Source organism: Elephas maximus, chromosome 7, assembly GCF_024166365.1.
Source record: "Elephas maximus indicus isolate mEleMax1 chromosome 7, mEleMax1 primary haplotype, whole genome shotgun sequence".
Classification (NCBI taxonomy): domain Eukaryota; kingdom Metazoa; phylum Chordata; class Mammalia; order Proboscidea; family Elephantidae; genus Elephas; species Elephas maximus.
This window is the reverse complement of record NC_064825.1, coordinates 128,856,820-128,884,131: the sequence shown is the minus strand read 5'-3', so window position 1 is coordinate 128,884,131 and position 27,312 is coordinate 128,856,820. Positions and strand designations below refer to the sequence as shown.

Below are 27,312 nucleotides of genomic sequence, written 5' to 3'. Positions count from 1 at the left end.
ACCCAAGCCATGGTATTTTCAATCGCATCATATGTATGTGAAAGCTGGACAATGAATAAGGAAGACTGAAGAAGAATTGATGCCTTTGAATTGAGGTGTTGGCGAAGAATGTTGAATATACCACGCACTGGCAGAAGAACAAACAAATTCGTCTTGGAAGTACAACCAGAATGCTCCTTAGAGGCAAGGATGATGAGACCGAGTCTTACATGCTTTGGACATGTTGTCAGAAGGGATCGGCCCCTGGAGAAGAACATCATGCGTAGTCAGCGGAAAAGAGGAAGACCCTCAACAAGATGGATTGATACAGTGGTTGCAACAGTGGGCTGAAGCATAACAATGATTGTAAGGATGGCCCAGGACAGGGCAGTGTTTCATTCTGTTGTGCATAGGGTCACTATGAGTCGGAACCAACTCTTTGGCACCTAACAACAACAACAATAGTTGTATTAACTGGTCTTCCTTGTAGGTGTATGAATATTATCCTATCACTGTCAGCATTGTACTTCAGGATAGATCTTGAAATGTTCTTTTTGATGATGAATGCAACACCATTCCTCTTCGTCATTCCCGGTATAGTAGGCCATATGATTGTCCAATTCAAAACGGCCAAAAGCAGTCCATTTCAGCTCAGTAATGCCTAGGATATCAATGTTCATGCATTGCATTGCATTTCTGATGATTTATAATTTTCCTAGATTCATACTTCATACATTCCAGGTTCTGATTATTAATGGATGTTTGCAGTTGTTTCTTCTCATTTTGAGACACGCCACATCAGCAAATGAAGGTCCCAAAAGGTTGACTCCATCCAGGTCATTAAGGTTGACTTTACTTTGAGGAGGCAGCTCTTCCCCAGTTGTCCTTTGAGTGCCTTCTAACCTGAGGGGCTCATCTTCTGGCACTGTATCAGACAATGTTCCGCTGCTATTTTTAAGTTTTCACTGGCTAATTATTTTCAGAAGTAGATGACCAGGTCCTTCTTCTTAGTCTGTCTTAGGCTAGAAGCTCAGCTGAAACCTGTTGGCCTTGGGCAACCCTGGTGGTATTTGAATACCCGTGGCATAGCTTCCAGCATCACAGCAACATGCAAGCCCCCACAGTAGGACAAACAGACAGATGCGTGACTTCCCTTAATAATCGGCTAGAGAATGCACTTCATTCAGTCCAGGTGACCGAGAAATTTCAGCAAAGGACTGATGGTGAACATTTTAATACATATGAATGTAGATCTAAGACTAAAACATAGGTGGAGATGAGAGTAGGTACTGTACAAATGCTATATATTGTGATAAAGTGGAAATAATACAAGAAAAAATAAGGGAGGAGAAGCGAGGGGGAAAGAGGAAAATAGGATACACTGATGATGGCTGTATAGGTGCCCCTCTGCTCTAAATTCACTCTTCATTGCCTGCTCTGTGAAAATGGATCTGAGCCCTTTAAATTTCTTTCTTTTGCCAGTTAGTGTGTTGTTAATCTTTGACAGTAGTGGATGACAGGGAGCCACTGCAGGCGGAAGAGGTTTTCTTTCCTAGTTGAGATGTGCTCAGTAGGCGGCCTCCTTAAGCTTCTCCAGCACCAGGCTCCTGCAGTACACGGCTGCCAGCAGAGGCCAGAAGCATCCACCAGTCTGCAGCTTGCTCCAGCACTCCCCTCAGGCAGTTCTGTAGTGTAAGGCCTCCAGTGAGGCAATCTCCTCTCTCCACTAACAACTTTTCCCAGCATCCTAAAGGATTGGTTTTCCAGCAAGTTCCGCGGATGTGGTAACTCAGCAACTATTCTACCGTTCAGTAAGCCACAGGCATGCCTTCACCAGTGAGGTCTGAATCTCAGCCCTGGGGTCAGGAAGTGGGGCTCTTCCTTAGGGATGCTGCTTTTTATTTGCTATTCTTCTATTGTTTAGAGTTCTCTTTACTTCTTACTTGCCAATCCCTTGTCACTTCAATTACCTGTTATAGTTAGTAATATTTTTTTATTGTGCTTTAGATGAAGATTTACAGAGTAAATTAGTATTGCATTAATGTGTCAATTAATGTGTCAACACTCTCCCTTTCTTGACCTTGGGTTCCCCATTACCAGCTTTCCTGTCCCCTCCTGTCTTCTCATCCTTGCCCCTGGGTTGGTGTGCCCATTTAGTCTTGTTTTGTTTTATGAGCTTGTCTAATCTTTGGCTGAAGAGTGAACCTCAGGTGTGACTTCCTTAATGAGTTAAAAGGGTGTCCGGGGGCCATACTCTTGGGGTTTCTTCAGTCTCTGTCAGATCAGTAAGTATGATCTTTTTTTGTGAGTTTGAATTTTGCTCTACTTTTATCTCCAGCTCTGTCCAGGACCCTCTATTGTGATCCCTGTCAGAGCAGTCGGTGGTGGTAGCCAGGCACCATCTGGTTGTGCTGGACTCAGTCTGGTGGAGGCTGTGGTAGTTGTGGTCCATTAGTCCTTTGGATTCGTCTTTCCCTGTGTCATTGATTTTCTTCACTCTCCCTTGCTCCAGATGGGGTGAGACCTGTGGAGTATCTTAGACGGCTCATCATGAGCTTTTAAGATCCCAGACAGTACTCACCAAGGTAGGATATAGAACATTTTCATTATAAACTATGTTACGCCAATTGAGCTAGATGTTCCCTGAGACCAGGTCCCCAGCCCTCAGCTCAGTAATTAGGTCCCTCAGGGAGTTTGGATGAAACTTCCATGACCTTGCCTTGGTCAAGCTGTGCTCACTTTCCCAGTTTTGTTTACTGTCTTATCCTTCACCAACGTTACTACTTATCTATTGTCTCTTTAGTGTTTTTCCCTCCCCACTCCTCCCCTCTCTCATAACCATCAAAGATTATTTTTATGTGTAAACTTTTCATGAGTTTTTAAAATAGTCTCATACAATATTTGTCCTTTCATGATTGACTTATTTCACTCAGCATAATGCCCTCCAGATTTATCCGTGTTGTGAGGCGTTTCACAGATTCATCATTGTTCTTAATTATTGCATAGTTTTCTGTTGTGTGTATGTACCATAGTTTGTCTATCCATTCATCTGTTGATGGGCATCTGGGTTGTTTTCAACTTTTTGCTATTGTGAATAATGCTGCAATGAACATGGGTGTGCATATGTTTATTCCTGTGACTGCTCTTATTTCTTTAGGATATATTCCTAGGCGTGGAACTGCTGGATCGTATGGTATTTCTATTTCTAGCTTTTTAAGGAAGTGCCATATTGTTCTCCAAAATGGTTCTACCATTTTGCATTCCCACCATCAGTGCATAAGAGTTCCCATCTCCCTGCAGCCTCTCCAACTCCTGTTATTTTCTGTTTTTTTTTTTTTTTTTAATTCTTGCCAGTAGTGTTGGGGTAAGATGGTATCTCATTGTGGTTTTGATTTGTATTATTCTAATGGCTAGTGATCTCCAGCACTTCCTCATGTGTCTGTTACCTGCCTGAATGTCTTCTTTGGTGAAGTGTCTGTTCATATCCTTTGCCCATTTTATAATTGGATTATTTGTGTTTTTGTTGTAGAGCTGCTGGATTTTCCTGCAGACTTTAGAGATTAGAACTTTGTCAGATTTGTCATAGTCAAAAATTTTTTCCTAGTCTGTAGGTTCTCTTTTTACTCTTTTGGTGAAGTGTTTGTGTACTGTTAGTCATGGTTTGCATCCTGTTTATGCCATGTGTTAGGGTCTCTACTTTTTCTTCTATGATCTTTGCAGTTTTTGGTTTTATATTTAGGTCTTTGATCCATTTTGAATTAGTTTTCACATATGGTGTAAAGTATGGGTCCTGTTACTTTTTTTTTTTTTGCAGATGGACATCCAGTTTTGCCAGCACTATTTGTTAAGGACTGTCTTTTCCCCATTTAATGTACTTTGGGCCTTTGTCAAAGATTAGGTGACCAGAGGTGGATGGATTTACATCTGGGTTCTCAATTACGTTCCGTTGGTCAATGTGTCTGTCATTGTACCAGTACTAGGTTGTTTTGACTACCATAGCTGTATAGTACATTCTGACATCAGGTACTGTGAGTCCTCCTATTTTATTCTTCTTCAGTAGTGTTTTACTTATCCAAGGCCTCTTCCCTTTCCATGTAAAGTTAATGATTAGTTTTTCCATCTCTTTAAAGAATGCTGTTGGTATTCGGATAGGGATTGCATTGTATTTCTAGATTGCTTTGGGTAGAATTGACATTTCCACAATCTTGAGTCTACCTGTCCATGAGCATGGTATGTTTTTCCATTTATGTAGGTCTCTTTTGGTTTCTTGCAGTAGTGTGTTTTATAGTTTTCTTTGTACAGGTCTTTTACTTCCCTGGTTACATTTATTCCTAAGTATTTTATTTTTTTAGGGGCTATTATAAATGGTATTGCTTTCCTGATTTCCTTTTTGTTGTCCTCTTTATTGGCATATAGGAATGCAACTGATTCTTGTGTGATTAGCTTGTATTCTGCCACTCTGTTGAATCTTTCCATTAGTTACAGTAATTTTCTTGCGGAGTCTTTAGGGTTCTCTATGTATAATATTGGAAACCCTGGTGGCGTAGTGGTTAAGTGCTATGGCTGCTAACCAAGAGGTTGGCAGGTCGAATCCACCAGGTGCTCCTTGGAAACTCTATCGGGCAGTTCTACTCTGTCCTATAGGGTCGGTATGAGTCGGAATCGACTTGATGGCAGTGGTAGTGGGTATGTATAATATATCATCCACAAATAGGGACGCTTTTACTTCTTCCTCACTAATTTGGATGCCTTTTATTTCTTTTTCTTGCCTTGTTGATCTAGCTAGAACTTCCAGCACAATGTTAAATAGCAGTGATGATAAAGGGCATCCCTTGTGTTGTTACAGTTCTCAAGGGGAATGCTTTCAGCCTCTCTCTGTTAAGAATGATGTTGGCTGTTGGTTTTGTATAGATGTCCTTTATTATGCTGAGGAATTTCCCTTCTATACCTATTTTATTGAGAGTTTTTATCAGGAAGGGTGTTGGACTTTATCAAATGCCTTTTCTGAGTTGAATAAGATGATCATGTGATTCTTTTGTTGTATTTATGTAGTGGATTACATTGATTGATTTTCCTAATGTTGAACTATCCTTGCATAGTTGGTATGAATCCCACTTGGTTCTGGTGGTTTTTTTTGTTTTTGTTTTTGTTTTGATATGATGCTGAATTCTGTTGGCTAGAATTTTGTTGATAATTTTTGCATCTATATTCATGAGAGATATTGTCTGTAATTCTTTTTTTTGTGGTGTCTTTGCCTGGTTTTGGTATCAGGGTTATGCTGGCTTCACAGAATGAATTTGGAAGTATCCCTTCCTTTTCTATGTTCTGGAAAAGTTTGAGTAGTACTGGTGCAAGCTCCTCTCTGAATGTTTGGTAGAATTCTCCAGTGAAGCCATCTGGGCCAGGGCTTTTTTTTTTTTTTTGCTTGTTTTTTTGTTTTACCTTTTCAATCTCTTTTCTTGTTTTGGGTCTATTGAGATTTTCAATCTCAGTTTGTGTTAGCTTATTTAGGTAGTGTGTTTCTAGAAATTTGTCCATTTTCTCTAGGTTTTCAAATTTGTTAGAGTACAGTTTTTCATAGTACTCTGTTATGATCCTTTTTATTTCAGTTGGGTCTGTTGTAATGTCCCCCATTTAATTTCTTATTTGGGTTATTTGCTTCCTCTCCTGTTTTCCTTTTGTCAGTTTGACCAATGGTTTTTCGATTTTGTTGATCCTTTCAAAGAACCAAATTTTGGTTTTGTTGATTCTTTCTATTGTTTTTCTTTTCTCCATTTTATATATTTCTGCTCTTATTTTTATTATTTCCTTTTTTTTGGTGGCTTTGGGCTTCCTTTGCTGTTCTGTTTCTATTTGTTTGAGTTGTGTAGCTAATGTTTTGATTTTGTCACTTCTTTTTTGATGTATGCATCTATTGCTATAAACTGACCTTTGAGCACTGCCTTTGCTGTGTCCCAGAGGTTTTGGTATGATGTGTTTTCATTCTTGTTTGATTCTAGGGAAGTTTTTATTCCATCTTTGATTTCTTCTATTACACAGTGGTTTTTAAGCAAGGTGTTATTATTTTCCATGTATTTGATCTTTTTTCCTTTCTCTTCCTGTTAGTAATTTCCACTTTTACGGCATTGTGTCCAGAGAAGATGCTTTGTATTATTTCACTGTTTTGAATTTTGTTGAAGGTTGCTTTGTGCCTAAGATGTGGTCTATTTTGGAGAACATCCCATGGGTATTGGAAAAGAGTGTGTACTTTGTTGCTGCTGGGTGACGTGTTCTATATATGTCTGTGAGGTCAAGTTGGTTGCTTGCAGCCTTTAGATCTTCTGTATCTTTGCTGAATTTCTTTCTAGATGTTCTGTCCTTTACCGAGAGTGTTGTGTTGAAGACTCATACTATTATTGTGGAACTGTCAATTCCTCTTTTCGGTGCTGCTAGAGTATATGTATTGTGGAGCCCTGTCACTGGGTGTGTAGGTATTTATTATGGTTATGTCCTCATAGTGGGTTGTCCCTTTAATCATTATATAATGTCCTTCCTTGTCTATTATGGTGGATTTTGTTTTAAAGTTTATTTTATCTGAGATTAGTATTGCCATTCTCACACTTCCTTGGTCGCTGTTTGCTTGATACTTTTTTCCATCCTTTGATTTTTTTATATATTTATGTCTTTGTTTCTAAGGTTAGTTAGTAATTCTTTAAACTTTCTCTGTTCAGATTACTGTGTGCTGTCTCTCCTGATTGGACCCTGACTGATACAACAGGCAATCAGTAGGAGTTAAAGGATACCACTAAAAATGAATAAACCAGATGACAGAAGATAAAATAATAACATGGAACTAAGGTTTTTTTTTTTTTTTTTCAAGAGATAGAAATACGAGGAACAAAAATACAAACCCTCCTAAATACCACTTGTTGGGGGAATGGTCTGCCTCTATGCCTCCCATCCAGCCTGCCTAAATAAAGGCCTTGGGCCCAGAACACTCTCCGATAACGAGGCTGGGAATCGGGTCACTTTCACTCTCCCAGTTCCTTCTCATTAGAGAAACTTGCCCCCTGTTCTGGGCACACAGTAACTTTGTCTCTTGCACATGCACAGGCACCATACAGCACCTGGCCAACCCACTTCTATACCTGTTCCCAGTAGGAAGGGAGAAGGGTCTCTCCTGCTGTGGCAAGAGAGGGGGAATGTGCCAGACTGAAGGAGTTGGCCTTGAGGGGTGGACTGAAGGGGAAACAGGATTTGAGAGGCTGAATATCAGTGCCCTCATGTGGTCCACTAGTTCACTTCTATTTGCTGAATTATTCTTATGTAAGCCCCTGGCCTGTAGCCACTATTGTCTACCTCTAATACAAAACTGCCCTCCCACTGTGGGGTGCGAAGATCTGCCAAGGACTTGGACTTGTATGTAAGTCTCCATAATAAACTCCCTCGCTACCATGCTGGAGTTGCCTGCCTCTTTCTTTGGTCTCTCGGCACCCTCCATTTTTGAAGGCAAGTTTCAGGATACTGGTCCATGCCTGAAAACCACTTTTTAAAATATAAAGACAAAAAATACACATCTTCATAGAGAAATAAACATCAAATATAACAAAATTGACATAATTATGAAATATTGTTACAGACTTGAGACCAAAAATATAAATTATATTGATAAATAAATAGGCCTATGTTATGGGTTGAATTGTGTCCCCCCCAAAATATGTGTTGTAAATCCTAACTCTGTCGTATAGGGTCGCTAGGAGTTGGAATGGACTTGGAATGGACTCGATGGCACTGGGTGGGTATGCCTGTGGTTATAACCTCATTTGGGAATGGATTGCCCTTGTTATGTTAATGAGACAGGATTAGTGTAGGGTATACCTTGAGTCAATCTCTTTTGAGATAAAAGAGATTAAATAAGAAATCTAGCAAGCAAAGATAGGGGGAGATTGATGCCAAGCCTCATGGAGATCTCCAAGGAACAAGGAAACAAGCTGAAGCGACAAGGACCTCCCTCCAAAGCCAACAGAGAGAGAGAAAGCCTTTCCCTAGAGCCAGCACTCTGAATTTGAACTTCTAGCCTCCTAAACTGTGAGAAAATAAATTTTTGTTTGTTAAAGCCACCCATTTATGGTTATTTCTGTCATAGCATCACCACATAACTAAGACAGTCTAACTCACTTATTTAAAGAAAAAGATTTTTAATTTGGCTAAAACAGCAAGACCCAACTATATGTTGTATACAAGAACACACCTAAAATAATGTGATTCAGAAAGGCTAAAAATAAAGTGGTGGATGAAGATATACCAGGCAGACGGAAACAATAAAAAAGCAAAGAAAGCGATCTTGATGTCAGAGAAAGTGGAATTCTGGCCACAAAGTATTTAAACACGACAAAGAAGGGTACTACTTAATGCTAAAAGTCCTAATTCACCACAAAGATATAATATTTATGAATATTTATGCACCAAATAACCCAGTAACCAATTTTGAAATTTTATAATGGCAAAATATGTATAACATAAATTTAGTCATTTTAACCATTTTAAGTGTACAATTCAGTGGCATTAATTATATTCACAATGCTATACAATCACCATTCTTTATTTCCAGAAGTTTTCATCATCCCAAACAGAAACTCTGTACCCAGTAAGCCATAACTCCCCATTGACTCCTTCCCCTAGCTCCTAGTTTAGCCATTAATTTACTTCCTGTCTCTATGCATTTGTTTATTCTAGATATTTCATATAAGTGGAATCATACATTTGTCCTTTTGTATCTGGTTTATTTCACTTAGCATAATGTTTCTAAAGTTCATCCATGTCATAACCTGCATCAGAACTTCATTTCTCTTTTTGGCTGAATAAGATTCCATTATATCTATACACCAGGTTTATAAATACAATGGAACATCGATTTGATTTATTCATTCATCTGTTGGTAGACATTTGGGTTGTTTCCACCTTTTAGCTACTGTGAATAATGCTGCAATGAACACTGTATCTGTTTGAGTAAAAAAACAATAAAACCAAACTCGTGGCTGTGAGTCAATTCTGGCTCATAGCAACCCTATAGGACAGAGTAAAACTGCTTGATAGGGTTTCCAAGGAGCAGCCGGTGGATTCGAATTGCCAATCTTTTTTTTTTTTTCCTCTCTCTTTTTTTTATGGTGCTTTAAGTGAAAAAAAAAAAAAAAAAAAAAATTTTAAGTGAAAGTTTACAATTCAAGTCAGTTTCTCATACCAAAACTTGTACACACATTGCCATGTGACCGCAGTTGCTCTCCCTATAACGTGACAGCACACTCCTCCCTCTCTACCCTGTATTTCCCATGTCCATTCAACCAGCTCCTGTCCCCCTCTGCCTTCTCATCTCGCCTCTGGACAGGAGCTGCCGGCATAGTCTCATGTGTCTACTTGAGCTAAGAAGCGCACTCCTCACTAGTATCATTTTATGTCTTATAGTCCAGTCTAATCTTTGAAGAGTTGGCTTCAGGAGTGATTTTAGTTTTGGGCTAAGACTGTCTCGGGGCCATGTCCTCTGGGGTCCCTCCAGTCTCAGACAGACCATTAAGTCTGGTCTTTTCACTAGAATTTGAGTTCTGCATCCCACTTTTCTCCTGCTCCATCAGGGATTCTCTGTTATGTTCTCTGTCAGGGCAGACATTGGTGGTAGCCAGGCACCACCTAGTTCTTCTGGTCTCAGGCTGATGAAGTCTCTGGTTTATGTGGCCCTTTCCGTCTCTTGGGCTCTTATTTTCCTTGTGTCTTTGTTGTTCTTCATTCTCCTTTGCTCCAGGTGAGTTGAGACCAATTGATGCATCTTAGATGGCCGCTTGCTAGCTTTTAAGACTCCAGACGCCACTCACCAAAGTGGGATGCAGAACATTTTCTTAATATAGTTTGTTATGCCAATTGACCTAGATGTCCCCAGAAACCATGGTCCCCAGATCCCTGCCCTGCTACTCTGTACCTCAAAGTGTTTGGTTGTATTCAGGAAACTTCTTAGCTTTTGGTTTAGTCCAGTTGTGCTGACTTCTGCTGTACTGTGTGTTGACTGACCTTCCCTTCACCTAAAATAATTCTTTCTACTATCTAATCAGCGAATATCCCTCTCCCTCCCTCCCCATCCTGTAACCATCAAAGAATGTTTTCTTCCGTGTTTAAACTTTTTCTTGAGTTCTTATAATAGTGGTCTCATACAATATTTGTCCTTTTGTGACTGACTAATTTCACTCAGCTTAGTGCCTTCTGGACTCATCCATGTTATGAGATGTTTCATGGATTCATCGTTGTTCTTTATCATTGCATAGTATTCCATTGCGTGAATATACCATAATTTGATTATCTATTCATCTGTTGATGAGCATCTTGTTTGTTTTCAACTTTTTGCTATTATAAACAGTGTTGCAATGAACATAGGTGTGCATATATCTATTCGTATGAGAGCTCTTATTTCTCTAGGATATATTCCAAGGAGTGGGATTGCTGGATCGTGTGCTAGCTCTGGAAACCCTGGTGGTGTAGTGGTTAAGTGCTACGGCTGCTAACCAAGAGGTCGACAGTTCAAATCCACCAGGTGCTCCTTGGAAACTCTATAGGGCAGTTCTACTCTGAGTCGGAATCGACTCGACAGCAGGGGATGGGTATGGTAGTTCTATTTCTAGCTTTTCAAGGAAGCACCAAATCAATTTCCAAAGTAGTTGTACCGTTTTACGTTCCTGCCAGCAGTGTGTAAGTGTTCCAGCTTCTCTACAACCTCTCCAACATTTATTATTTTGTGGTTTTTGGATTAATGCTAGCCTTGTTTGAACTGCCAACCTTTTGGTTAGCAGCCTGAGCTCTTAATCACTGAGTACCTGGGTCACAGCTTCCAGATTTACAATTTAATGACACTGATTGCAATGGTGATTGAAATGTGAAAGTTAGAAACAAAAAGAAGAATCAGTAGTGGAAAATATAGCCTTGGTGACAGAAAATACTCCAGAGAGCACATGATAGAATTCTGTAAGACCAATGACTTATTCATCGGATATATCTTTTTTCAACACACGTTGACAACTATACACATGGACCTCACCAGATGAATTACACAGTATTCAAATCAACTACATCTGTGGAAACAGATAAGGAGAAGCTCAATGTCATCAGTCAAGACAAAGCCAGGGGCTGACTATGAAACAAACCATCAATTGCTCATATTCAAGTTCAAAATGAAGCTGAAGAAAATCAAAACAAGTCTATGAGAGCCAAAGCATGACTTTGAATATATCCTACCTGAATTTAGAGACCATCTCGAGAACAGATTTGACACACTGAACACTAATGACTGAAGACCAGAAGAGCTGTGGAACAGCATCAAGGGCATCATACACGAAGAAAGTAAAAGGTCATTAAAAAGACAGGAAGGAAGGAAAAGGCCACAACGGGTGTCAGAAGAGACTCTGAATCATGCTCTTAAGCACCGAGTAGCTAAGTGAACAGGAGAAATGATGAAGTAAAAGAGATGAACAGAAAATTTCAAGGGGCAGCTTGAGACAAGGTAAAGTATAATAATGAAATGTGCAAAGACTTGGAGTTAGAAAACCAAAAGGGAAGAACATGGTTGGCATATTTCAAGCTGAAAAAAATGAAAATAAAATTCAAGCATAAAATACTTAGTAATGAATTTAGCCAAGAAAGAACACAACTTTTACACTGAAGCTGAAAAAAAATTAAGGAAAATATAAGTGAATGGAAAGACATTCCATGTTCACAAATTGGAAGACAATATTGTAAAGATGAAGATGTCAAAGTGATCCATGGATTCAACGCAATCCCTATCAAAATGCCAGAAATGGAAAAACCAATCCTAAAATTCAAGGGGCCCAGAAAATCCAAAACAATCTTGCAAAATTAGAGTGAAGTGGAGGACTCACACATCTTCATTTTAAATCTACAATTATCAAAACAGTGTAATACTGGCATAAGAATAAATATATAAACCCACGGGTTAGAATTGAGGCCCCAGAATTTAACCCTCACATCTACAGCCAATTGATTTTGACAAGGGTGCCAAGACCATTCAATGGGGAAAAAACCAATTTTTTCCACAAATGGTGCTGGGAAAACTGAGTATCCACATGCAAAAGAATGATGTTGGACCCTTACTTTACACCACATACAAAAATTTACTTAAAGTGGACCAAAGACCTAAATTTAAGAGCTAAAATTCTTAACCTACAGAATGAGAGAAAATACTTGTAAATCATATATCTGATAAAGGTTTATCAGATATGAGTTTATCTAAAATACATAAAGAACCCCTACAACTCAATAACAAAAAGAAAAACAACCCAATTTAAAAATGGGCGAAGGACTTAAATAGACCTTTCTATTTAAGATGTACAAGTGGCCAACCAACACATGAAAAGATGCTCAACATCATTTAGTCATTACGGAAATCCAAGCCAAAACCACAATGAGATACCACTTCACACCTACTAGAATGCTATAATAATAATAATAATAATAAAACATGGAAAATAATAAGCGTTGGGGAGGATGTGGAGGAACTGGAAAGCTCATCCATTGCTGGTGAATGTAAAATGGTATACCCACTATGGAAAACAGTTTGGTGCTTCCTCAAAAGCTAAACATAGAATTACTGTGTGACCCAGTACTTCCACTCCTAGGTGTGCAGCCAAAAGAATTGAAAGCAGGAACTCAAACATACTTGTATGCCAATGTTCATAGCAGAATTATTCACAACAGTCAAAAGGTGGAAACAGTCCAAGTGTCCATCAACAGATGAACGGATAAACAAAATGTAGTCTATCCATACAGTGGGATATCACTCAGCCATGAAAAGGAATGGAGTTCTGATATATGCTACAACATGGATGAACACTGAAAACATTATGCTATGTGAAATAAGTCAGATACAAAAAGACAAATATTCTGATTCCAAATATATGAAATTGTTGTTGTTAGGAAGACCCTCCACGAGATGGATTGATACAGTGGCTGCAACAATGGTTTCAAACATAGCAATGATTGTGAGGATGGCTCAGGACCAGGCAGTGTTTCATTCTATTGAACATAGGGTCGCTATGAGTCGGAGCCAACTTGATGGTACCTAATAACAAGTTGCCGGGCGTGACTCCTGTTGACCGTATGTATAACAGAACAAAACATTGTCCGGTGCTTCGCCATCTTCTTGATCATTGGTATGTCTGAGTCTATCGTTGCAGCTATTGTATAGGGTCTTACCAACCTGAGAGGGAGGGGCTCATCTTTAGAACTATATTGGACAATATTCTGTTGTGATTCATAACGTTTTCACTGACTGATTTTTCGAAATAGACTGCCAGGCCTTTCTTCCTAATCTGTCTCTTAGTCTGAAAGCTCCACTGAAATCAGTTCTACCATAGGGCAGATTTGAAATACTGATGGCAAAGCTTCCAGCATCATAGCAACTCACAAGGTACCACACAGTACAACAAACTGACAGACAATTGGTAGTAAGAAATATCTAAAATAGGCAAATTCACAGAGACAGAAAGTAAACTAGAGGATACCGTGGGCCCGTAGGAGGGAGAACCGGGAGTTACGGCTCAACGGGTATGAATTTCTATTTGGGGTGATAGAAAAACTGGAAATAGTGGTGATGATAGCACAACACTGTGAATGCAATTAATGCCACTGAATTGTACACTTAAAAATGGTTAAAATGGCAATTTTTCTGTCTATTTTACCACAATTTTTAAAATTAATTTTGGATTAAAAAAGACATTTAAAGAAAGCTGGGACTTTAACCAGCTGGGGGCGGGGCTTGCAGAGGAGTCTCGGAGAAGGACTACGCTGTCCATGGGGCTCTGCGCTGACTGTACCCGGCCTCCCGAGAGGCTCTGCGCGCTTTACGCGCCAGCTTTGGCCTCAGCCAGACACAGACTCGCGGCGACCGGAGGATGGAGAGCGGCGATGAGGAAGCCACCGAGAAGCACCGCATCCACCTGCGCCCTGCCACGCTGCGCGACGCTGCCCCCGTCACGCTGCACTTACTGCCCTGTGAGATCCTGGCTAACCGGCCCGCCCCCGTCGGGCGCTTCTTCACTCCGGCCATCCGCCAGCGGCCCGCAGGTCAGCGCTCGAGCCGGACTACGGCTCCCGGCAGCCCCCGCGCCCGCGCCGCGCGACCCTCGGCGAGCAGCGCCGCGAGGGCGCCTGGGGCTCGTAGTCCGCCCGGCGGTGGCGGGAGGGCCGCACTGGGCGCCCTGTGCCTGGGTTCTCGCCTGACCTAGGTCCTGCGACTCTTCCCTTCAGGGCTCGAGGTGTCGTTTCGGGGCCGCCTTCTGCGGGGCGAGAAGGTGATGGTGCCCCGTGGCCTCGCGGGATACGTGATGGTGATGGACGAGAAGGCAGAGGTGTTAGAAAGGAAATACGCATCGAGGGGTTCAAAGAACGACGACGAGAAAGAGCAGCAGGAGCGCCCGGAGCCAATGGAGCGGGACTTCGTGAGCAGAGGGTGTCGGGGCAGGAAGGGGGTGCGGGCGGAAGCGGCGCTTCCATTCTGAGCCGGGCCCCTCCCTTAGGACCGCTTTCTCAGGGCCACTGCCAGTTTTGCCAGCTTCCACCTGTGGGGCCTGGAGACCGTCCCCGGCCCGGACGCAAAAGTACGCGGGGCCTTGACCTGGCCCAGCCTCGCTGCAGCGGTGAGTGTAAGGACGGGCCCTTCTCCTTTAAAGTTTGATGCTGGGTTGGCCAGAAATTTGCCCCCAAGTGGATTTGGGGCTCTAGGGCCGGGGAGCACAATGGGGCAGGATTAGACTGGGTGAAGGGCTTCCCCACCACTCTTCTCTGGAGGCCTAGAAAGGGCTATCATTCTGAGCAGCTGGGCCTGTCTCAGGTATGTGGCCCCAGAAATCCAACAGCAGGTGACTCCTGTTACAGATTCACGCACAGGTGCCTGAAGACTGAGAACCAGAGCTTGGGACTGAAATCCACTGATCCCTGCACCCCACTGAACCAGCCCTGTACTTGAGAGCCACTGATCCCATCACCCCAATAAATGAGCTCTTCAAAGTGCCTGTGAGTCTGTGGCACCTTGGAGCCCTGAAGCCACCAAGACTGTCCCTAAGAACAAGAACCTTCTGGGGCTCTGGCCTATAGAAACAATTTATTGCGAGGGGAATAGGGGTGAGAGAGGCCAGAATTCTGCATACCCACCCACCCCCAACTCCTACTTTACAAAAGGAATCTTTACATCCAACCAGCCCTCTGTGCAGATCGCCCCTAGCCTGCCCCTCACTGTACACAGCTGCCAGGCTCCTTCCAGTCCCTGGTTTGGAGCAGGCCTGGGCCCGCAGCCAGCCAACCTTGGAGTTGGCCTGAGCCAAGCTCAGGCACTGGGCACCAGTGGCCCCTGCCAGGCCTGTCCTGTCCTTGTGGAGCAGTCCACAGCCCCGTCTCCCTTGTTGGGCCTCTTGGGGGCCTTAGTTGGGGAAGGCTGTGCTGTCAGCACCAGTCCTGCCTGCTCTGTTGACAATGCCGTGGACAGTGTCTGGTCACCACTTTCCCCGTTTGCTCCAGTCCTTGGGAGTGAAGTGCAGACACTTGGAGTCGATCCGAAGCAGCCGCTTGAGCATAGCCCGTTCGTGCCCATCCACGATGTCCTCTGACAGCGTGAGGATATACTGGCCCTGGGTAGGGGGAGGGGTCGGCAAGTCAGCGCCCCCCACCCCAGAGCTGCACCCCCTCCCAGGGACCTGTCTGCCCTGCCTGTCCCCCTACCTTGTAGTAGTTGATGAGGTTGAGGTACTGCAGGGTGGAGATGACATCCTCCTTCTTGATGCTAGTGATCTCACTGATCTCGCTGTGGGAGGGAAGAGGTCAGGTCCGCTGAGGGCCTTCCCCTCTGCCCCAGGACCCCAGGAGGAAGTGAGGGAGCTGGGGACAGAAAGGCCAGGCCATGCACCCCCTGGGTAGGTTGGGCTGGGCCAGGCTCACTTGATGGTGATCTGTGGCCTCTCCCCGCTCTCTGACTTCAGCCCCATCAGGATCTCCAGGATGGTCTGGGACCAGTAGCTTCGATAGGACAGGAGGCCAAGATCGGAGAGGGGCTTCTCAGGGGTCCCTGTTTTCCCTTCCACTTTGGAGAGTTCATAACCTAAAGCAATGGGGCAGGAGACGGTGGGTAAGGGTCACAGGCTAACGCAACCAACGTTGTAAAGCATGGATGGTGGAGGCCCACTCCCTGGTCAGTCCTGGCCCTGCCACTTAGTTTTGTGACCTTGGGTATGTGGCTTGTCTGCTCTGTGCCTGTTTTCCTCATAAAGGACTTACAACGGAACCTCTTTCATAGGACTGTCACATAATCAAAGGATGACATATGCCAAGTGCTGTCACCTGCTGACCTTTTCTGACCACTTCACCTGGATGTGCTGAGCACAGTGTGGGGGCACTGTGCATTGTAATGAGTAGCTAATACAAGGGGTGCTGGGGGGCTGCAGGAAGAATGGCTTATGGAAGGAATGGTGTCACCATTTTGTGATCCCAGACTCTCCGCTGTGTCTGGGCATGTGAGGAGAGAAGGGGGGCAGTGCTCCATCTCTAATCCAGGCCTGAGGATGCTTGAATTCTCTCAGATCAATCAGTTCACCCTGCCGTCACCTCAGAGGCTGACTAGGCTGTCCTGGGGACTGACAAGGTGGATCCAGAGAGCAGGCGCACCAAAGTGCTTGCCCAGCCAGAGGGAGGCCCTTCCTTGCAGCCAGGTGACTGCTTCCAAAGCGGCTCCTTCCTGCCCTCACATGTGGACAGCTGGGCACTGGAACTGTCCAAGGGGCAGCTGAAGCTGAACCCAGAGATGGCTATGGTAGGCAGTGGCAAGCAGATCTTGGGGAGTCCCTGCAGAGCTGAGTGGGTTCCCACACTTGGGCAAGGTGTTCAGTCTCCTGTCAGGACACTGGGATGTCCCCACTACCTCTGAAGAGCCACAACCAGCCTCACAGTGAACCTTTGTCCCTTCTGCTTTCCTGGTATCTTTATCAGCCAGGGGTATCCTCTTACCCAGTCTCCTGTGGCCTCCCCACCAGTTCAGACTGGCTGGTTGGAGAACGCACCAAAGAGGAGGCCTTTCAAATATACTCAGCTTTGTGGGGTCCATAATGCATGCATGGTCCTAACACATTGGCTGGTGGCCACACTTACCTCCTCAGCTACAACCGGCTCCTGGCCCCTCCCCAGCAAACACCCCCTGCCCTCTGAGCTGCCTGGAATGGTGCTTTGGGGGCCCTGCTGGGCAGGCCATCCTGACCACCACATCTTCTGTACACTTAGGTCTGAGCTCAGTGCTTAACCTGAGTTTAAGAGTCTGCTTGCTCTACCAGGCTAAACTTCCTGAAGATGACTTCATCCTGGCATCATGTGATCACTTAACATTTCTCAAATAGACTGTGACCTTGGTGAAGTGAAGTGAAGTCTCAGCCTATCAGCTAAAGCTCTGCCTGCCTCCCAGAATCAGAGGAGCTTGAAAAAAACAAAACAAGATTTCTGAAAAGTTGGCATTCAAATGGTTGAGTGCTGAGATGAATGGAGCCAGGGTAAGAGGCTGGAAATCAGAAGGGTCCTCGGAGTTGGGGGAGGGGAGGCACTGAAACATCCGTATGTGATGAGGCCCGTGGGGCCCTTCAGCTTTTAAAGATTTATCTGACCGAATACAAGGAGTTGGGGGCAAATTCATGCATGTTGGTGCTTACATCTGTTAGAAAAGTGAACAGTTTGAATACCTAGCATCTGCAAGGCTTTGGGGACACCTGGGGACGTTAACATAGGTCCTGGCCTAGAAACTTGTATCTCAGCACAGTACCAGATGGGTACCCGACAGTGGCCCCCACAACTTCTGCCCACGGCTGGGGCAGGAGATGAGTCAGATCAAGAAGTTGGGTGATGCTTAGAGCCTTGGCCAAGAACCAGTGGGGCAGAAGGATAAGCCTGCTCCAGACGAGCAGGCAGCCACCCCAAAAGGCGAGAACCTTGGCAGACCCCCATCTTTATTTCTGGCTAGCTCCCCTGCATAGCCAGGTCTGAGAATCACAGGCTGGTGTGTATGTGTGTGTCTGTGTGTGCACATGTGTGCGCGCGCCCTGGTGATGGGGGCACGGGCCCTGGGCCTGCCAGTGCGCGCCACCAGCCGCTGGAAAGCCAGCCCAAGTACTCACTGAACTCGATCAGCAGCTTGCCGTAGCCCCGGCGCTGGTAAGGAGGCAGGGTCAGGATGCAGGCCACGTTGTAGTCTTCGGTCGACTCCTTTTCCTGCAGAAGAGAGGCAGTGAGTGGGCGGGGGTGGGACCTGGCTCAGCAGGACAGGGGAAGCCTGAGGAGTGCCCACCTTGGAGAAGTAGCCCACGATGTGGAAGCCCTTGCTGTCATACTCCGTCATAACATAGAAGAGGAAGGGGTCTGTATCATAGTACAACGTCTTGTGGTCGAGGAAACACTTGGCCAAAAGACACAAGTTCTGGGAGTAACTCTGCAAAAGAAAAGACCTGTCACCCTCTGGACACCTGTCCTGGCTGTGGCCATTAATCCAGACCAGGCAGATGCTTATCTATTCATGCTGTACTAGCCCTGTGACAGGGCTCCACCACCTGGCTCCCCGGTGAGCTGGGCAGGATCACCCCTGCTCCCCACAGCTCTATGCTGGCCTGGCCGGGGGGGCCTCCACTGCCCTCTGTTTAACAAGTCAACAGACAGAGATGGGTTCCTATGAAGTCAGACTCTGGCCCGGGCACATGAGAGAAGCTGTGACCTCTGTTTGGATGGCATTTCGGGAATCTGGTTATCAAAAAGCAGAACAGCCTCCCACCCCCAGCCCATAGTCACACCTGGCAACAGAGCTGCCATCTACAATGCAAACAGGAAGTTCTGAAACTTAACAAAAAACAGCCTGAGAGGTGCCCCCGGCAAAATTACGAACCTTGCCTCCTCACACCTGTGCACAACTTCTATACTTTCAGGGGAAGTTTTTAACTACCTGCTGGGCCAACTCCACCCTAGCTACTACAGATCAGTGGTTAATGCCTCATCTTCCTCTCAGGCTGCCCCTCACACCAGCCTGAGCTCTCACCTGCTATTCAAGGTGCCTGCCTCTCCCTCACCATCCTGCAGACTCTGCAACGGTGGAGTCTCACTCAGCAGTCTCCAGATTACCCCCTTCTTCCCCACGGCCACAGAGCATAGAGGTCTGAAGCCCCAAACCTGCGGTGCCCCTGCTACCCCTACTGACCTTGTTTCCACCACCTAAACTCTGTCCCTTCTAAGAGCCTTGCACCTTCCTATCTTCCCTGCCTTTCAGCTTTTCACACACACCATCCTTGTACAGCAGGCCTGCCTTTCAGCATCTCACTGCTCAGAATCCTCTCACGTCAAAGATCACCACTGTGAAGCTTTGTGGACTACCTCCTTAGGGTCCTGGTAACCCACCCTTGGACTCATGACACTTGTCACTCTGGGATGTCACAGGCCATTGGCAGGACTTTCCCATGGGCCACGGGGTCTCAGCAGAGACTGTCTAGTTTCTGGTCATCCTAGTACATCCCAGCACTACTAGTACTCAATAAAAATGGGCTGAACCAACATGTTGGCCAGACTGGTGAGTGTTTTCCTAAGCAGGAAGAAACTGCTCAACTTCCTGTGTCCCAGGCCACCAGCTCCAAGGACACCCCACTGCTCCTCAGTTGCTGACCTTATTCTTGCGGCCATCAATCTCAAAAAAGGAGATGGTGCCCTTGCGGTAAATCTCGTTGCCTGGGGGGTGTCGCAGGTCGCACTTGGTCTGGGGAAGAAAGGAGGGTCAGAAGCAGGAGTGGGGGCAGGACGAGGTGCTGGGAGAGCAGCCTCCTGGGGCCCCTCATACCAAGTGACGCTGCAGACACTTGAGACTCCGGCCATACTTGAGGCAGAACTCGCAGAGATAGAGGACAGGCAACGTGGTGAGCTCTTGTGGGTACGGGGAGAAGTACCACGGCTTGAGGCGGTGCCGGCCCAGCTCAATGCACTCGATGTTTTTCATCCGGGTGACTATGTCGTCGTGACTCCGGTCGGACACCAGGCTACCAGTCATGCGTGGTGCCGATGGAATTCCATCTGAGCTGTCCTGGGAGTCCTGCCCAGGGCCAGTAGAAAACACCAGGTTACGAGAGATGACTCAAGCAGGACACTACAGCTTCCACAGCAACACTATAAAAAAGTACTATAATCCCACTTTCCAAACGAAGAAACTGAGACCCTGAAATCACCAAATGACTGGTCTGAAACATGCTCTACACCTGGCTGCAGATATCAGACACCACTGCCACCTAGCCCTCCCTTGTTTCTTTTTAAACTAGGCACTAAACTCCCCCTGCCCACATGCCCTCCCTTACCCCTAGCTTTCCTCTTCCTCTGCTCCCCAGACCCACCTCATCAGTGCCCAAACAATTTGATTTCCGCTTCCGTCCTGGCTGAGCGGCCACTGCCCTACGGGCTGATCCATTCTGCAAATGAAACAGTAGGAATAGAAGAGCCGAATGTGACATAACCTTAAAAGGGCTACCAAACGATAAAAGAGAGAAAAGGAAAAAGGGATAGTTTGGGGTACTCACCTGGGGAAAAACTGAGGCTGGGGCTGTCTCGCTGGGCACCGGAGTTGCTGGTGAAACCACCTCCACCTTCCGTTTCTGCAGAGAGAAACCAAGAAAGGTGGGTCAGAAGGTAGAGAACGTGGGACCTGAGAGTAAAGCAAGGTCCCTGGAATTGCTGAGGGTACCGTAGAGCGGTGATTGGGCTGCAGGCAGGAGCTGGAGGAGAGCGGCTGGTCGGGCTCGCCACCGGGGATGGCCTCCCGCTCCTTGGGCAGGTTGAAGCGGAGTGTGATCTGGACCGGGATTGGCAAGGTCTTCCCGCTGGCCTGGGCGGAGGCCGGCTGTAGAAATAGGTCCAGGGTCTTCCTCTGGGTTGCCATGGTGGTGGAATGGGGCAGGGGAGGAGGGGGCCCTCAGCACCAAGTGATCAAACCCCACCCTCTGCCCTCTCAAGGGCATAGAAATAGCCACTGGATTCTGGAAGCTATGACTGCAATGTGGCCCCGTCCTTTGCAGGCTGAAGCCAGGGTGAGAGGCTTACTGCCTCCTGCCCATCCAGGAGCCCCTGAGGCCAAGAGACAAGAGCAGTAGGAGGCAGGAGAGAAGAGGAGAAGCAGGTGACCTACTCACCACCTCTCTCTCTGGAGAGCCGGGGCGGGACCCAGGAAGCCCGTTCTTGGTGGGGGTCTTGGCCTCTTTCTTGGGAAACTGGATCTTCTTTAAGTCCAGCCGCTCGTGGGTCACCCATTCATCCAGACGTTTGTTGACTGCAGCAATGGGGATGGCTCAGGAAGGGATGCCAGAGGCTGCTCCCCAGCCCTACCCGCAGCCCCACCTCACCCGGTCCCAGAACTCACAGTCAATGTAGTGAACATAAAAAAGCTTCCGGCCACTGATGTCCTTCACGCTGAGGATCTCGGCCAGGGCTGCGGGAATAGCACAGGCAGGAGCCTTAGAGGGCCCGGCCACGAAGCTCCACCCTGCCACGACCTGAACTCCACCCCCAGCCCGGATCCCCTAGTCCCAGCACTTGGAAGCTCCCACCCAAGTCCCCTTTAGTCTCCAAATGGCACCCCTTCTCCAAGCCCCGCCCCGTCCATCTCAAGCAGCTACACGCCACGCCCCTCCTTCGGAGTGCCTGCGCCCCGCCCGCCCCAAGATTCCAGTGGCCCCTCCCCCTCCCGGGGGTTCGGTTGATCCGACCCGCCCCTCGCCCTCAGGTTGTTTAGCCCCGCCTCCCGACGTCACTCACGCCACTCATCCTCGTTGTCCTGGTTCCGCCGCAGAACGGGCAGGCGGCAGCCCTCGATTATCTCCCCCTGGGGAGACAGCGCGGCGCCAGGGTCGGCTACTGGGGGGCCTCGGGCCCTACCCACCTCCCCTGGCTCCCTCCGCCCCGCCCCAGGCACCGGACTCACCACCTCCGCCATCTTCCCTCCCTCCACTGCCACTTCCGGCTCCTCTGGGCGGCGTCACTTCCGGGGCTGAGGGAGCTGCAGGCCCGGGCTCCGCGAAGCCACCTGAGAAGCGAGATCCTTGAGGGATGCTACCGCCCGGCTGGAAGCAGGGAGCCGGCCCGTTCAGCTGGCTGGAGAAAGGGGCTTTCTAAGCCTCGGGCCGGCTCCTGGGTGGCCTCTCCATCCCGTGCCCAATGATTGGAGGAAAACTGAGTCCGTCACGTGACGCCCACCGGGTGCGACGCTGGTCATGTGGATGAGGCGCGGGTCACGTGGGACGAGTGTTTTGAGCTTTTACCTGTGGCCGTGCACGGGCGTCTCCTGGTGGCAGCAGGAGAAGTCGCGGAGAGTGAACTGCGCGTGCTCGGTGGGGGGCGGGGTCGGTGCGGCGGGGCGGGCCTGCAGGACAGAATAATACGTACTTTGGGAGGCTGGATGAGTGGGTGGGGCTCAAACTCTGCAGGGCCCGAATACCGGGCCAAGTTTAATATGCTTGAACCCATGGTTGCAGCGAGTGTGTCGGTCCATCTTGCTCGGGGTCTTCCTGTCTTTTGCTGACCGTCTACTAAGCATGGTGTCCTTCTTCAGGGACTGGTCCCTCCTGATAACACATCCAAAGTATGTGAAATGAAGCCTCGCTATCCTCCCTTCTAAGAATCATTTTCGCTGTGCTATCAAGACATTATTTTTTGGCAGTCCATAGTATGTTTAATTCTTCACGAACACCATAATTTAAAGGCATCAATTCTTCTTTGATCTTCCTTATTCATTGTCCAGCTTTATGCATGCCTGTGAGGTGATTGAAAATATGGCTTGGGTCATACTTACCCAGTGTCTTGGAGTCGACTGTGACTCATAGCGACCCTATAGGACAGGGTAGAACTGCCCCATAGAGTTTCCAAGGAGCGCCTAGGCAGATTCGAACTGCTGACCCTTTGGTTAGCAGCCGTAGCACTTAACCACTACGGCTTGGGCCAGGCACACCTTAATCCTTAAACTGGCATCTTTTTAACACTTTAAAGAGGTCTTTTTGCAGCATGAAGAAAGCAAGAGGTCATTAAAAAGGAAAGGAAGAAGACCAAAATGGATGTCAGAAGAGACTCTGAAACTTGAACATAGAGCAGCTAAAGCAAATGGAAGAAATGAATAGCTGAACAGAAGATTTTAAAGGGAGGCTGGAGAAGACAAAGGAAAGTATTATAATGAAGTGTGCAAAGACCTCAAGTTAGAAAATCAAAAGGGAAGAATATGCTCAGCATTTCTTAAGCTGAAAGAACTGAAGGAAAGAATTCAAGCCTTGAGTTGCAATATTGAAGGATTCTATGGGAAATATATTGAATGGTGCAGGAAGCATCAAAAAAGTTGGAAGAAGCATACAGAGTCACTATACCCAAAAGAATTGGTTGATGTTCAGCCATTTCAGAAGGTAGCAAATGGTCAAGAACTGATGGTACTGAAAAAAGTAGTCCAGGCTGCCTGAAGGCATTGGCGAAGGCTCCAGGAATTGACAGAATACCAATTGAGATGTTCTAACAGAAGGATGCAGTGCTGGAAGTGCGCGCTCATACATGCCAAGAAATTTGGAAGACAGCTACCTGGCCACCTGACTGGAAGAGATCCATATTTGTGCCCACTCCAAAGAATGGTGATCAAACAGAAGGTGGAAATTATCGAACAATATCATTAATATCACACACAAGTAAAATTTTGCTTTGATTTTGTCTATTAGGTTCTGATTTTTTAAATAATACATCTATTACCCTTTCATGGAAACCGTGGTAGCATAGTGGTTAAGTGCTACGGGTGCTAACGAAAAGGTCAGCTGTTCGAACCCACCAGGCATTCCTTGGGAACTATGGGGCAGTTCTACTTTGTCCTGTAGAGTCACTGTGAGTCAGAATTCATTTGACAGCAGCCGGTTGTGTTGTTGTTTTTTTTTTTCAATCCTTTTATACATCCAGCAAATACTAAGTGAGCCCTGCCATGTGCTAGGCACTATTCTCGGAACTTGGAATACATCAGTGAACAAAATAAAGATCCTGCCCTCATGGAGCTTACCTTCTTGGGGACTGAGAGGGAAAAGAGTGGTATAGATAGTAAATGATACACATAGTTAGAAAAGCAAATTTAGCGTGCTATGGGAAGCAAAATCAATGAGCAGGATACATGGGTAGGATACAGGTAGGCAGGTTACAATTTAAAATACGATGTGCAGGGGAGGCCTGGCTGGAGTGTATTATTTGAGCAGAGATTTAAAGGAACAAGAGGGTGAGTCATGCGTATACTTGGGGGGAAAGATGACATTGGACATCATTGGTCACTTGTCTCCCTTGAAACACTCTTTTCTTGGCTTCCAGAACGCCAGACTCTCCTCGTTTCCTTCGTAGTTCCCTGGCTGCTCATCGTCTTTATTGGGTTAAGTTCCTGTCTGTGACCTCTAAACATTCTGTTAAAGAAAATGCTGCCCTCCCCGCCTATTTAAACTTAACTCTCAGACCGTCACTGAAACTGGAAACTTGTGATAAAGGCAGTTTTGGGGAAAGTTTAAATAATTAGGTAAGTCATAACTAGCCTATAGAATGTGTGCAAACTTAATAAAAAAAACAGACATAGTAAGAGGTGGGGGTGGGGGAGTGGGTACTGTAACCTTGCTCACAGTGAGCGTTTTGGTTGAATATCTACTAGACAAGGGGTTGGCAAACTATGACAAATCCAATCCACTACAAACCAGGAGTTAAGAATAGTTTTTACGTTTTTAAATGGGGGGAAAAGTGAAGGCTATTTTGTCACACGTGAAAATTACATGAATTTCAAATTTCAGTGTCCGTAAATTGTCTTACTGGAACTCAGTCACACTCATTTGTTTACATTTTGCCTCTGACTTCTTTTGTGCTACAACTGAGTAGTTGCGTTTGAGATAGTAAGGCACACAAAGCCTAAAATGTTAGCTACCTAGCATTTACCAAAAACAGCAACACGACAACAAGCTCTTGTAACACCACCACACATCCCTTTACACAAAAAAATGTTTGCCAACCTGTTTTAGATTATTGTGCTTATATCTGTTTGACACGAAATAGATTCTTACCACGTATACTGTTCTGCGATCAGCTTGTTCACTCAGCAATATAAATTGAATGCTTGTCATTAAATATTCTCTAGTATTTTAATGGCCATATAATGTTTCCTCATTTAGAAACACCTTAGCTGCCATAACCAATTTCCTGTTGTTGGACATTCAAGTTGTGTCCAATTTCCTGCTACTACAACACTGCAAAGAGTGAGCATCTGTATACTTGCGAGTTTCCATGTATTCACCCCGGCCTGACTTACATTGAAGATGTTAATGGGGAATGACTATATCTGCATTCTAGAAAGACCACCCTGGTGGCTGTGTCCTTGGATTGGAGGGGCTAAGACAAGAACAGGATACCAAGCAGAAGACTGTTGAAATTGATTTTTCACTGGCTGATAACGGTCAGGAAATGTCTGTGCACACTACGTATGCGGTAAACACAGTTTCAGTTGCTGCCACTCCATGTTGACCTCCACACTCTCAATCCGATGGCCGTTCCTCAGTCTACTTATTAGTGACATTGGACATCATTGGTCACTCCTCTCCCTTGAAACACTCTTTTCTTGGCTTCCAGACGCCGGACCGTCCTCATTTCCTTCCTAGTTCCCCGGCTGCTCATCGTCTTACTGGATTCTCTTCCTGTCTCTGACCTCTAAACATTCTGTTAAAGAAAATGCTCCCCCTACCTGTCTCAACTTAACTCTTAGCCATTCACTGAAACTAAAAACTTGTGATAAAGACAGTTTCATTCGTTAGGCCATAGCATACGTGAATACTTAATAAAGCAAGTCAAACTGCCTCCTACCGGCTAAGTGAATGACAACCAATCATTTAAAATTTCCCTTTTGGGAAATTCCACAACAGTTTGTACTGTGTATAAGCTGGTCAAGACAGTTCACATGTGCCAGTTTTAGCCCTGGACTTCATCTTTTTATCCATATTCACTTCTTTGGTGATCCCCAAGTTCATGCCTAAATATCACCCATGGGCTGAGGCTTCTCAAATTTTTATTTACAACCCAGACCTCTCCTGAACTCCAGACTCTCGCTGCCCACTCAGGAGGTCTAAAAGGCATGTCCGTTATAAAGAAAATGTTCTACATTCTACTTTGGCGAGTAGCGTCTGTGGTCTTAAAAGCTTGTGAGCGGCCATCTAAGATACTCCAGTGGTCCCACCCCGTCCGGAGCAAGGGAGAATGAACAAAACTAAAGACACAAGAGAAAGATTGGTCCAAAGGCCTAATGGGCCACAACTACCACAGCCTCCACCAGACTGAGTCCAGCACAATGAGATGGTGCCTGGCTGTTGCCACTGACTGCTCTGACATGGATCACAATAGAGGGTCTTGGACAGAGATGGAGAAACATGTAGAACAAAATTCAAGCTCACAAAAAAAGAACACACTTACTGGTCTGACAGAGACTGGAGAAACCGTGAGAGTATGGCCCCCGATACCCTTTTAGCTCAGTACCAAAGTCGCGCCTGAGGTTCATCCTTCAGCCAAATATTAGGCCCATAAAACAATAATTGACATAGCTAAACTGTGTATAAGAAACTAAATGGGCACACAAGCCCAGGGGTAAGGATGAGAAGGCAGGAGGGGACAGGAAAGCTGGATAAATGGAAATGGGGAACCCAAGGTCAAGAAGGGGGGAGTGTTGACACATCTCAGGGTTGGCAACCAATATCACAAAACAATATGTGTATTGTTTAATGAAAAACTAGTTTGTAAACCATCTAAAGCAAGATTAAATAAATAAATAAAGGGCATGTTCAAGACCACACTCCTGATCTTCCTTCCCAACCTGTTCCTTCCACTGTCTCCCTTTTTCCTTGCAATGATAATGCCAATCTTCAGATTGCTCAGACCAAAAACCTTGAAGACATCCCTGACTTCTTTGTCTGTCCAGTCCTTCAGCAAGTCTTCTCTGCTCTACCACTTCTCACTGCCTTCACCACTACCGTACAGGTGTAAGCCGCCATAGTCTCCTGCCCGAATGATTGCAATAACCTTGTACATAGGAGACAAAAAAAAAAAAAAAATCCAAACCCGTTCCCGTCAAGTCGATTCTGACTCATAGCAACCCTACAGGACAGAGTAGAACTCCTCAACAGGATTCCCAAGGAGCAGCTGGTGGGCTCAAACTGGTGACCTTTTGGTTAGCAACTGAGCTGTTAACCACTGTGCCACCAGGGCTCCTGTACATGGGAGAAAGAGAGT

The 27,312-nt window shown here is 45.9% G+C and overlaps 2 protein-coding genes across 5 annotated transcripts; one reads left to right on the top strand and one right to left on the bottom strand.

The window, feature by feature from the left end:
- Positions 1-13,848: 13,848 nt before the first annotated feature.
- On the top strand, positions 13,849-15,343 carry RNASEH2C (ribonuclease H2 subunit C). The gene is made up of 4 exons (XM_049892512.1): positions 13,849-14,076; positions 14,260-14,450; positions 14,529-14,648; positions 14,887-15,343. The coding sequence occupies exons 1-4, from the start codon at positions 13,905-13,907 to the stop codon at positions 14,911-14,913; spliced, it is 510 nt and encodes a 169-aa protein (XP_049748469.1). The 5' UTR covers positions 13,849-13,904; the 3' UTR covers positions 14,914-15,343.
- Positions 15,344-15,434: 91 nt separating this feature from the next.
- On the bottom strand, positions 15,435-22,217 carry KAT5 (lysine acetyltransferase 5). 4 transcript variants are annotated; one of them, XM_049892508.1, is made up of 14 exons: positions 21,977-22,216; positions 21,811-21,877; positions 21,416-21,484; positions 21,189-21,325; positions 20,744-20,899; positions 20,580-20,654; positions 20,397-20,471; positions 19,853-20,101; positions 19,682-19,771; positions 18,326-18,466; positions 18,156-18,249; positions 15,943-16,102; positions 15,727-15,808; positions 15,435-15,635 (listed from the first exon to the last, which is right to left on the bottom strand). In XM_049892508.1, exons 1-14 carry the CDS (start codon positions 21,986-21,988, stop codon positions 15,501-15,503), a joined length of 1,542 nt encoding a protein of 513 aa, XP_049748465.1. In that variant the 5' UTR covers positions 21,989-22,216; the 3' UTR covers positions 15,435-15,500. The 4 variants fall into 4 exon arrangements, with proteins under 4 accessions (XP_049748465.1, XP_049748464.1, XP_049748467.1 ...); XM_049892507.1 differs by having other exon boundaries at positions 21,811-22,217; XM_049892510.1 differs by lacking the exon at positions 20,744-20,899.
- Between the last annotated feature and the right edge of the window lie 5,095 nt (positions 22,218-27,312).

Bases quoted from the DNA above. Each gene is read 5' to 3' on its own strand.
- RNASEH2C (XM_049892512.1), top strand. From the start codon at position 13,905: ATGGAGAGCGGCGATGAGGAAGCCACCGAGAAGCACCGCATCCACCTG. The intron at 14,077-14,259 runs GTCAGCGCTCGA...TCTTCCCTTCAG, and splicing joins CATCCGCCAGCGGCCCGCAG to GGCTCGAGGTGTCGTTTCGG. The intron at 14,649-14,886 runs GTGAGTGTAAGG...CTCCTGTTACAG, and splicing joins GGCCCAGCCTCGCTGCAGCG to ATTCACGCACAGGTGCCTGA.
- KAT5 (XM_049892507.1), bottom strand. From the start codon at position 21,988: ATGGCGGAGGTGGTGAGTCCGGTGCCTGGGGCGGGGCGGAGGGAGCCA. The intron at 18,467-19,681 runs GTCAGCAACTGA...TTTCTTTTGCAG, and splicing joins TTGATGGCCGCAAGAATAAG to AGTTACTCCCAGAACTTGTG. The intron at 18,250-18,325 runs GTGGGCACTCCT...TCTCTTCTGCAG, and splicing joins TCGTGGGCTACTTCTCCAAG to GAAAAGGAGTCGACCGAAGA.